The 12,755-nt window shown below is 45.1% G+C and overlaps 1 gene segment (V, D, J or C); it reads right to left on the bottom strand.

Moving 5' to 3' along the window:
• Positions 1-9,024, bottom strand: part of LOC134344917 (Ig kappa chain V-III region MOPC 63-like) — a 31,596-nt gene extending 22,572 nt beyond the window's left edge. Inside the window, 2 exon segments of the V gene segment in view lie at positions 8,531-8,838; positions 8,919-9,024. Of these exon segments, the coding sequence occupies positions 8,531-8,838; positions 8,919-8,958 (348 nt within the window).
• Positions 9,025-12,755: the final 3,731 nt, after the last annotated feature.

Genomic DNA, 12,755 nt, shown 5'->3' with positions numbered 1-12,755 from the left:
TGGTCGAGTCGAATTGATGTGCTTCGCTGCCACAATGTATAGATATAAGGGAAAGTTGATCATGACGGTTTACAGCCAGTTGGTGTTCATGTACCATTGTTGATAGCTTACTACCAGGCTGTCCAATATAATGCTTGTCGCAGATGGCGCATAGATTTCTTAGAGGCTTTGTTTTCGATACAGAATTCTATCAGCAAGCGCGTCGAAATGAACCCGCTTCAGCGTCAAATTGGCAGTGCAGAGCCAAGAGCCAATTCACACCTGATTACCCGCGTCAATCGATGAGGACGATATTCATCCTAAATAACGATCGACTAACACTGCGAGAACAACAATTATCAACTAATTGGATTGTAACGAACCAATAGCGGATTACATAATCGGTAACCAACAGAAATGGCACATATACCACCCCCCCCCACACACACACACACAAACAAACAAACCGACTAATCACAGGACACATAAAAGACGAACAATGAGGAGCACCAAAATTTCATTCGAAGTTGCACTGATGATGTTGCCTAGCTGGGTAACGACACGTCTGCAAGCTAACAAGCCAGCTCGGCGAGCTACTCAACGACAAGACCTAACGTCTCTTCGGCAATTGCTCTGGTTATGAGGATGTGAGCAAATAAGCACGGAGAATTACCTTGGAAATACAGGAAAGTAGTTCCTCAGGAATGCTAGTCTTCCTACTATTCATCGTTTGCAATAACATAATAGATCAGATTGCGGATGGCGTGGTTATTAATTTGCAGACTACACCAAAACTGTTATCGGTCATCTTAAGAAGTTGTGTAAGAATACAGGAGGATCTCCATCAGCTCGGGAAATAGGCCAAAGGATAGCAGATGGAATTTAACGCGGTCAGATTTGGAGTGTTGCATTTTGGAAACTTAAAGCAGGCCAGGATTTACACAGTAACGGATGGACTGCAGAGAGATCGAGGGGCAGAAGTATATAGTCCCCTGAAGGCGGAGACACAGTTGGATAGGGCGGCGAAGTCTTTCATTAGTTAGTTCGTTGATTACAGCAGATGGAATAAAGTATTATTTTACAAAACATTGATTAAACCACACTTGGAATATGGTAACACAAACAAAATGCTGATGGAATTCAGCAAGCCAGGCAGGATCTATGGAAAAGAGTAAAAATTCGACGTTTCTGGCAGGGACCGCCCTGATTGCTATGGACTTTCAGCATCTGCGGATTTTCTCGTGTCTTGGAGTATGGTGCTCATTTCCGGTGGTCTAACTATAGGAAGGTGCCTTTATGGTGCAGAGAAGACTCACAAGGATGTTATTGAAACAGAATAACTTTTGTTATTTGGAGAGTCTGGGTAGAATTAGGAATTAGCCCTAGGGAGAAGCAGGCTTTGGAAGATGTATAGAGATATGTAAAATCATGTGTGGCACAGCTATCGTGATCGTCACAATGAATGACCTGGGAAGAAATACGTTTCCGTGCTAGATATCTCTGTGAAAGTGGGGGGGGGGGGGCAAGTGAGATAAACAGAAGTGGGAGAATGATCCCAAAAAACTACTTGCGTACCGCATAACTTCATAATCCTAGTTCAGAGCAGGGATAATTCAATCGGAGTTTAGGTTCATTGTGATCACGCTCTTAGCTCTGATCCATTAATGAAATTTGAACTCACGTTCAGAGTCCATCGCAAAATTTATCGAAACAGCGTTATTCAACCAAACTATAAAGTAATATGCAAATTGAACTGTGTCTAAAAACAACGAATGGCATTAGTTAATTGCAGATGTTCGCGGGGATCGTGAGGCACAATGCCTGTTACTTGGTCAGTGCACACGTTATATACAAGGTACCCGTTGGGGTTATGTACTGGCTTCCCTTCGCATTTGGCCAGTATGTAGCCAGCATCCTTCTCGCGGGATATTCATCAAGAGCAGAGTGCACGATTGAGTCTCAGGTACTTTGCTCGCAATTAATCGTTCGTCAGATATATCCCTCTTGGTGTCGTATGAGCTCTTAAAATATAATAGCCGTTGCAGGCCTTGTCCCGGCCTCTGCCGGTACCAATGTAGCTTCCGCAAAATCGAGTTGTTGAATGTCAAAGTAAAAGAGCACAGGTTTTGTCGGAGCCCTAGTGATCGATAATTGAACCTCCGTCAATATTTGAAACGCCACTTTTCCTGTGGGAGGAAATAATACAACGTGATCGAATTATCTGACGACGGAAGCCGAATGGAAACGGAGTTTGCGGATGTAGAACTTTGGAATACCATAGATAGTGTCACATTAAAAGGAGGGGAAATGAGAGCGGATGAGACCGTCCTTCCTCGTGTTCCTGGTTCATAAAGATCATGGCTGTGTCACAATGGGGTGCTGGGAACGGACCCAATTGCAAGACACAGACACTGAAGTACAAGGAACAGGACTTGACGGGAGTAGGGACGTGACAGGATTCAGACCAGGAGCAGGGACAAGAGCGCAGACTTGAGCTAGGACATGGACAAGACAGAGAACCCGGACAGGGAACTATGCACTAGGGGCCTGGGCTTGGGCTCCCAGCCAGAGACTGGACAAGGACCCAGAACCTGGGTCTTGCCTCGGGCTCGGGCCCCAGAACCAGGCAAGTACATGACATGACTACAGGACAGGACGTGGATGGGGTCTAGAGTCTTGAGGCTGGGGTCGTGGTCTTGAGCTTGGCTGCGGGATCCCCGAGGCTAGTGTTCTTGGAGCTGGGCTGCGGGATCGTCGAGGCTAGTGTTCTTGGAGCTTGGCTGCGGGATCCCCGAGGCTAGTGTTCTTGGAGCTTGGCTGCTGGATCCCCGAGGTGTTGGGTTCTTGGAGCTTGGCTGCGGGATCCCCGAGGTGTTGGGTTCTTGGAGCTTGGCTGCTGGATCCCCGAGGTGTTAGGTTCTTGGAGCTTGGCTGCGGGATCTTCGTCTTGAAATGCAGATGCTGATAACTTGGAGGCTGGAGCTGAGAGACCGACTGGGAACTGAGCATTAACATAGAGCCGGGACTGATCCTTCGACAAGCCGGGACTCATCTTTAACACTACCCTAACATGAGACAGGACAGAAGGTGAACGTAGAGCCGGGACTTATCTTAAGACAAGCCGGAACTCAGCTTCATCTCCACACCAAGGAGAGACAGGTCTCTCCGTCAGGTAACGGCAGAACGGCCGGACTTACCCAACAGAGGCAAAGACAAGTCAAGACATGTCCACCCGCAGGGCAACGGCAAAACAGCCTGGCTTGCCACACAGAGGCGAGGAGAAGAGACAAACACCAATGAACAACAGACAGTTCCGTCTCTGCTCCGGGGTAGCTCCAAGTCTCAGTTCGTCCAGCAACCTCAGCTGGCTACAGAAACAGCCGGATCCCTACCCAGCTCGGAGTGGCAGGCAGCCACTCAGCTGGCCCAGGAACCAGCCGAATCCATACCACAAAGACAGCTCTGATACCGACAGCAAGGCTCCATGAAGCGATGGTTCTCCAACGCGGCCTGGAGATGGCAAGAGGCCACATTAACCTTCCACCGGCAGGCTGCTCCCAGGGGAACTGACAAGCCAAACCAGCAGCCCACACTCAACCACAAGGCTACTTATATTCCATGCCCCAAGATGGGAATCAGGTGCCTATGATTAACTCACCCAAACGAGGGACAGCTGGAAGACCCGGAGTCCTGAATCCACGGACCAGACCGTGAACCGGAATGCGGACTTCACGGACCGGACCATGACAGGCTGATCTTCAATTCCAGCGCAGCTTTCACGTCGTTCGACTCCACTGATCTCCAAATAAATGCATTTTCCCAGTATTAAGTCATATACTAGTTGAATTCACAGCACTGAAACGAGCCCTTCTGCACAACTCGTCCATACTGACCAGAACTAGTCTCATTTGCCTACGTAAGACCGATATTGCTCTGTAAACCATCCAATCGCAAGGTTTTTAAATTTTGTAATTGGCAAGTTAAATTGCATCTGCTATTCCTTGGGCCTTTATCCCCAATAATTCACATAGATCTTGTCGTCATCTCAAGGAGACTTCTTCACTGTCCACTGCACGGCTGAGTTTGATTTCATTCACAAACTTTTTAAACATGCTGATTTTACATGCTCAAGGAGATCTGTTGTTTTTTTTGTGAGAATGATGTAATGGTCTTGTGGAGGTTACCTGATGTGATTTTCCCGCCGATTTGAGGTCACGTGATGACATGTGCCCCCGTGACTATATAACGGTCGACCCAGATGCCGCAGTTGGTTTTTGAGTTTGTAGATTTCTAGGTAGAACGTGCTGTATCTCTGTTCCTGTTGCGTGTTTGTCTTTGGTGACGCAGTTTCATTTTTAAAACAGTTGTGCATTCTGTTGCAAGATGCCATTATTATTTGGACTGAAAATTTTTGCTAGATGTGTCGATTTACTCAATTCCAACATTCGAACGGAGCGTGAAGAATTCATCGAAGTGCAGGATCGAAGAATCCAGAGAAGTCGGCATCATTTGGCAGTTTAATAAAGGATCGACCTTATTGAGTCTTCGTTGGAGTAGCAACCTGCATCGAGATAACTCTTGCCAAAAGAGAAATGAGTTCATGCAAAGGTGTGCTCTCTCTCTCTCTAAAGGAATTTAAGGTCAGTCGATTTAAACTGTTTATTTTCGGCATCGTGAATCCTGTGGACAGGACCAGCAGTAAAGTTGCGTCTGTGAAGAACTACTTCTCCAGAGAAGTCTCTCCCAATTGAACGTGTAACTCTGTTGGACTTTCAAAGTCATCGTTTTAAGAACTATATCTGACTGTATCGCTTTAAGAACTATTTTCGCATTTAAGCTTTAAGAACCAGAGCCGAGTGGCGAGTTGGTGAACGGCTGAAAATCTGTTAACTTCCAGTTAAAGTTTTTTTCGTTAGTTTTGTTCTCCCTTATCGTTTATCGGTGTTTAACAAATGTTTGGTTATTTGTATATGAACTGCCTCGATTGATATTCATTGTTGCCGGTTACGTAACACTGATTATGTTCATCGAGTTTATTAATGTACGTCTGTAGGTAATCCACAATAGTGGACCCAGCATGATCCCTGTGGAACACCCATGATCACAGATTCCACACCACACTTGGACTGTTAAGATCAGGCTAAGTCTGTATGCAAGTGGCTCATCCGTTCTCCATCGCATGTGTTCTGATATTCTGGACCAGTTTACCATGCAGAACCTCGATAAAATTTGCTGAATTGTTACCACCCTGCTCTCGTTGATCCTCTTGGACACCTCTTCAAAAAAACTTAATTTCTTCACATGATATTCCACGCACAATATTGCTGAATATTTAATGAGCCTTTTCAATCCCAATTGCTCGTTTATCCCATATCTCCTTGTAAATTTCCCGGCTCTGATTTTAGTCTCGCCTCCCTGCAGTTTCCGAGTTTGTCCTTACACCACTTGTCAAACAAGCACAGCAGTAACCGCCTTATACTCTTCTGTTTATGTGTTTGTTTATTAACATCCAACGTGGAACAGGCCCTTCCAGCCCTTCAGGCCACGTCGCTTAGCAATCCCCGATTTATTCTTAGCCTCATTCACGAGGCGATTTACATCGGCCAATTCACCCACCAGCAGTAGATGTTTGGAATGTGGGAGGAAAGCGGAGCACCCGGAGAGCTTACAAACTGCTTACAGGCAATGGCGGGCAATGGCGGGAATTGAACCCGTACCACCCGTACTGTACAGCTTTGTGCTAACTACTACGCTGCCCTGCCTCTCCCTGCCTTTCCACGGTGTCATAGAATGAACTTGGTCTGTCCCTGGGACTGTGTCCACCTTGATGCATTTCAAGACTGTCAGCACCTTCCCTTTTGTAATGTCGATATAGTTCGAGACACCATATCCTCTACCGTGAATTTCGTAGCTTTCCTGGTATTTCGTACGGTAATTTCACATAACAAATATTGATTAAAGATCCTGCCCTACCTCCTGTGATTCCACAATCGTTCTGGTTACCTTTTCACTTTTGATATTCTTATAGAACATCTTAAGATTCCCCTTTGCCTTATCTGCCAAAACGATCTGATGTGGTTGTCAACCTTATTTTCTTCTTAAGTGGACTCCTACATCTTTTATATTGCTCAGGGTATTCACTTGATCCCAACTGACAACACTGACATATATTCTCCTTTTTCCCTGAACATACCCTCAATATCCCTCATCAGCTAGGGTTCCATAATCCTCAAACACGAGGATATCTGCAGATGCTAGAATTTCAAGCAACACATATAAAAGTTGCTGCCTGGCCTGCTGCGTTCACCAGCAACTTTTATGTGTGTTGTTCCATAATCCTGCCAGCAATGGCCTTCAATCTAACATGCTATATATAAATCAGGTAAGCTCTTGATTTCTAAGGGTATGAAAGGTTACGGGGAGAAATCAGGAGAATGGCATTGAGAGGGGGTAAAAATCAGCGATGATGGAATGGGAGACAGACTCGTTGGGACAAATCCCTTAATTCTGCTCCTATGTTTTCTGGACTTATGCTGTCTCTGAACACTCCCTTTCACACTTTCGGGAGCCTGCCACTCCCCTTACCTGCAAACAGCTTCTCCCAATCAGCTTTTGCAGAATTCCGTCTAATGCCTTCAAAATTAGCCTTTCACCAATCTAGGACTTTAACCTGATGGTCAGTCACTTGCTCCACCCAATTTTGCAACAACAGATCAAGCGTTTCCTCTCTTTTTTTTATTTATTAATGCAGATATAACACGGAACAGGCCCTTCTGGCACTTCGAGCAATCCCCGATTTAATCCTATGCTAATCACGGGACAATTTACAATGACCAAGTAACCTACCAACCGGTACGTCTTTAGAATTTGGGAGGGAACCGGAGCAACCAGAGGAACAGGGAGAAAATGCAAACTCCTCACAGGCGGCGGCGGGAATTAGCCCAGTGCTCACCACTACGATAGCATGCCGCCCCAGTCTTTGGTGAGGCAATCTATATATTATTTGAGAAAATTTGGGAACAGAAGACTGTGAGTTTGAGAGACGTAATCAGAAAATCCCTTGCATTTGGTAGCCTGGATGTCTTACAAAAATGTCTAACAAAAAAGAATCTTCAGGACAGTTGGTTGCTGTTAATGAAAGGGGTTGCTTTGTTTTGCATTGCGTTGAGCGTCTTTAATGTTCTTTGAGACAAACTCGTACACATAAATAGAAATTACGTCTTAACACCCCTAATTGGTTTCACAGAAAATGGAGAGTCTTTGAAATATCAGAAAATGTGTTGCTTACCCCGGAATAACCAACCACATTCAAAGTTCAAAGTTGAATTTGTTATCAGATTGTATACATATCACCATATACAGCCTTGAGATTCGTTTTCTGCCGGTATACGTGTTGTTTAGCTGGTCGAGTTGTACTTATGGTCATTGAATATGCAGAGTAGTTAATAGGAAACACTTGCTGAAGATACACAATTCCCGGACACTTGTGACAAGGTGCAAAGTTTATCAAATGCACAGGTCTGGGAAAAGAATAGCATGAAACCGCCCGTTGTTCTGTGATCCTTGGAGTGAACTCCGCTTAATGCCCATTGACTTGAGTTTCTCTCAGGCTCCTGTGAGCTACAGTAACCAAATACTGTTCTGTTATCAAAAGCAGTCACTCTCACCTCATCTCTAGAATACAGTTCTTTAGTCACTGTTTTGTGTTATAAATAGCCAGATTGGATTTGTCCGGCTTTATATGAACAGGACATCACTAGGCAATTTTACTTGTTTACTTAGCGATACAGTGCCGATTAGGCCCTTCCGGATCTTCAAGTCTCGCCGCCACAGCGACCCATGACAACCTCGATGAACCCTAACCTAATCACAGGACAATTTACAATGATCAGTTAACCTACTTGGTATGTCTTTGGGCAGTGAGAGGAAACCGGAGCACCCGAGGAAAACCCATGCATTCCAGGGGAGGACCTACAGAGACTCCCTACAGACTGCGGCAGACAGAATTCTAAATTCCGACACATTGAGTTGTAACAGTGTCGGTCTCGTGGATCGTAATTTTTCCTCCTATTGAGTTGATACTGTAACTGAACGAAAGCAGCTCACCTAAATGCATAACAGGTTCTTCACCACGGCTGTTCATAACTGCAGTCGGGATATTGACTTATCTCAAAGCATTTGCGGAATCCAGTTCTCTCAGTCGTGAACAAATTCAAAACTCTATTCCCTGCGACCTGTACGATGCCCATGACAGCGCTGCAGGTTCCTGCAATGTTCCGTGCTCAGTGCACTCTAACAAACAACTTGGTCCACGTTTCCTGCAATGGGCGAATCAGGGACGGGCTGCAACCTCGTCACTAAAAGGGAGAAATTCCCTTCTTTCTAATGGAATTGCGGACACTTCAGGAGCGTCAGCTTCTCTCCCTGCCTCTTGAGCAGAGCCCAACTCTTGCCCGGCAGATATAGGTAAGCTGCAGCGTCCGAATCGGCGGTTCCCTTTGACTGGCTACTCGTCGAGGTTTTTGTGCTGAGCTTGTTATCAATTACATACTGTGTAAACCCAGTAGGCGCAGTAATACGTGGCAGCGCTTTCAGCGTTGACTTCGATTGTGAGATAGTATTCGGTAGCTGATGTTTTTCCCGCGTTGAAGGATTTTCCGAATTCCGAATCCCGCGTTACGCTATCTCCATAGTACAGTATCCTTTGGGGAGGCTTGCCGGGTTTCTGTTGGTACCAGTGAAGGGGATTACTGCTGCTGACGGAGATGTCTTTCACTTGACACCGAACGCTCACAGCTTTCCCGACAGGTACGGTAATCGATGCTCTGGACTGACTGAGGGTCTGACCCACACTTCTACCTGCAAAAAGAGCAGAAAACGGTTAAAAAATCTGCACAGCGGGAAGGAGCGATAAAAGTTGAAGCGGTGTTGTAACGCACAGCTGAAAAGCAGCACCACGAACCAGGGACCCTGCCACATGCTTGTTGCGCCGGGTCAGTGTTTGGAATCTGAGAGGAAGCGCAGTTTATCAGCTTTTGTTTTCGAGGCTGAACCCGCCTCAGTTCCTACCCCACCTTGTCCAAACCACTTATTTGTATGAAGCTAGTAGCGCCGCCTTTCTTAGGGAACGGGTGCCAGGGGCGGGGCACGCCACAGTTCATTTCTTCCTTTCATAATTTGAGGAGGTTGGCTTGAATATCCCTCAATGTCACTCGACCTCTCGGTCCTGTTTGCACAATTTATTCCGATTAAAACTAATCTTTATCTTAAACAAGACCAGGAAATTATGGAAACACACAGCAAGCCAGGCAATATTAGTGGAGTGATGCAGATTTAAAGTTTCCGGTCGAATTTTCAGAAATATATCTACTAACGTTATCCTCTGGTCTTTACCAATCTCGTTCTACCTCCTAGATCCCCACTGTCAGTAAAACCCTCCTGTCTCTTGCCGAAACCTCTCAGCATGACCTCCTCAACTTTCTCGTTTGCGTAGTCACTGGATCCGGAGCGCCGCCTTCATGTCAACATTTTGTTTGTTCATCTCTGCGCCCTGTTGAAGCAGAGTCCTCTAATATGTCTTCGATGGCGGGGATGGTTGTGCCCGTGAGGGAGCTGGTTGAGTCGACAACCCTCTACAACCTCTTGTATTGCAGGCTCCAAACAAGCTGAATATTCTCCATGGTACTGCAGGAGTCTCTGCTGACATACCACATCTCCTCAAACTCCGAATAAAATGGTGACATCTGCGGTTTCGCCATGTTACTCTGTGTATAGACTGCTCTCTAACTTGTCCCTGATGGAAGCGCTGAGTTTTTCCTCACCCTGCCTCACCCTCGCAGCTGATTTCCTACCTCACTGTCATTGATATCAATGAGCCTCGTAGTGTCCACAGTGCTGCCAAACGTCTCCCTGGTGGGACGTCGAAATCGAGCTCACATGTACCAGTAGCGCTGGCAATTCGTTCTACTCCCCAGTGAATCTCTGAGTGAAGAAGTTTCCCTTCATGTTCCTCTTAAACTTTTCACCTTTCACTCTTAACCAATCACCTCTAGTTGTGGACACACCCAACCTCAGTGGGAAAAGCCAGTCTATATCCTTCATAATTTTGTATATTCTTTCAAATCTCCGCTCCACCTTCGATATTCCAAGGACTAAAGTCCTAACCTATTCAATCTTTCCAGTTAATAACATAGAAACATAGAAAATAGTTGATGGAGTAGGCCAATGGGTTCTTCGAGCCTGCACCGCCATTCGGTAATGTCATGGCTGATCATCCAACTCAGAAGGTCCTAACCTATTCAATCTTTCCTTATAATTCAGGTTCTCTAGTCCTGGAAATAGTCCTGGAAGATAATTTTTATCTTCATTCCTTCAGCCTTTCCTGCAGGTAGGTGACCAAAACCGTACACAATACTCCATATTAGACTTGACGAGCATCTTATGCAACTTCAACTTAACATCTCATCCTGTGTACTGAATTCTTTATTACATGAAGGTCAATGTATTCAAAGTTTTCGTTGTAAACATATCTACCCGTGACGCCACTTTCAATAAATTACGGACCTGTATCCCCAGATCCCTTTGTCTACAACACTCCTCAGACCTACCTTATTTGGCCCTAACGAAGTGCAACACCTCGCACTTGACCGCATTAAATTCTACCCGAATTTTTCCGGCCATTCTCCAGCTGGTCCGGACCCTGCTACAATTCTAATAGTCATCCTCGCTGTTCACAACACTTCCAATCTTGCTGTCATTCGCAAATTTGCTGATTCAGTTAATCACATTATCCTCCAGATCCTTGCTACAAATGACAATGAACAGCCCCAACATCGATCCCTGCGGCACGCCACTAGTCAAATGTCTCCAATCAGAGAGGAAACCATATATACTACTCTGTGGTTTCTCACACAAAGATAATGTCTAAGCTAATTAAGTACCTCATCTTGAATGCCAAACAATTGAACCTTCACGACCAACCTTCCATGCGGGACCTTGTTAAATGTCTCACTGACCTCCATGTAGACAGCATCCACTGACTTGCTTTCGTCAACATTCGTGGTAACCTCCGAGCAAATTTCGACAAGATTGGCTAAGCGCAATTTACCAGGCAAAAAAAACACGCTGACTGTGCCTAATCAGTCCATATCTATCCAAATACTCATATGTCCGATCTCTTAGAATACTATCCAATAAATTTCCTATTACTAATGTCAGACTCACCAGTCAATATTTCCTGCTTTACACTTAGAGCCTTTCTTAAACAGCACAACAACATTAGCTACCCTCCAATCTTCCAGTATCCCACCTGTCGTTAAGGATTATCTAAATATCTCTGCTTGGGCCCTGCAATTTCTGCACTCTCCTCCCACAGGGTTCAAAAGAACTCTTTCTCAGTCCCTGGGAATTTATCCACATATTTTGCTCAGGACAGCAAACACCGCCTCCTCTGTAATCTGTTCATGGTCCATGACCTCGCCGCAGATTTGCCTCACTCCCAAAGACTCCGTGTCCACCTCTTGAGTAAATATAGGTGCAAAGACGAAATCCATTTAAGATATCTCCTATCTAGTTCGGCTGCACGGATAGTTTACCATTCTGATCTTCCAGAGGATCAATTTTGTCCCTTGCGAACATCTTGCTCTTAACGTATCTGCAGAATCCCTTAGGATGCTCCTTCAGCTTGATGCTAAGCCAACTTCATGCTTTCTTTTCCCTTCCTGTTTTATTGTTACATATTCTCTTACATTTCTAATACGCAATACGTACCTCATCTGTTCCTACCTGCAATGCACCTTTTTTTTTGAACCAGGCCTCCATATCTCTTGAAAACCAAGTTTCCCTACATCTGTTATCTTTACCGTTTATTCCGACAGGCCTGTACGAGCTTTGCACTCCCGGAATTTCCCTTCTGAAGGCCACCTACTTACCTGGAACACCTTTGCAGAATCAACCTGTCCGAATTCATACTTGCCAGATCCTTTCTGATACCATCAAAATTGGCCTTTGCCCAATTTAGAATCTCGACCCACGAACCAGACCTATCATTTTCCATATTTACGTTGAAACTAACAGCATTATGATGACTAGATGCAAAGTTTTCCCCTACGTAAACTTCGATCGCCAACCCTGACTCAGTCCCTGAAAGAAGGTAAAGTATCACGCAATCTCTCATCGCTCAATCGTCTACGTACTCAGTAAGGGTAGTTTCCTAAACGCATATGAGAAACTTAATACCATCTCGTCTTTTTACAGTATGGGAGTCATACTCAATATGTGGAAAGTTAAAATCACATACTATTACAATGTTATGTTTCTTGTAACAGACTACGATTTGATCATCTAAACCTCGGTGATTTTTGGGTGGTTGAGACGTTGGGTGGTTGGAAAGTTAAAGGCACCTACTACAGTTGCAAGAAACAAACTCATGCAACAGTCTGCGATGTCTCCTCTGATTTTCCCTGACTGGTAACGCCATCCCTGCCTCTTTAATCTCTCCCACCCTTTCACGTCCAAAACAAAGGAACTCGGAATATTGAGCTGCCAATCCTGCACCTTCTGCAACAAGGCTCACTAATACCTACGATATCATAATTCCATGCATTGATCCAAGCTCTGAGCTCATCTACCTTTCCTACAGTACATCTTGCATTGAAATATATGTAGCTTAGAATATTGGTCTCTCTCTGCTTAAATTTTTAATTCCTGAATTCATCTGAGGTCTTAACAATCTCTCCCCACAACCCCTCCACTATCTTCGCTGGTACCTTGGCTCC

The sequence above is a fragment of the Mobula hypostoma genome, chromosome 1, assembly GCF_963921235.1.
Source record: "Mobula hypostoma chromosome 1, sMobHyp1.1, whole genome shotgun sequence".
Classification (NCBI taxonomy): domain Eukaryota; kingdom Metazoa; phylum Chordata; class Chondrichthyes; order Myliobatiformes; family Myliobatidae; genus Mobula; species Mobula hypostoma.
Note: the sequence above shows the minus strand (reverse complement) of the source record. Positions and strands in the feature narration are given on the sequence as shown.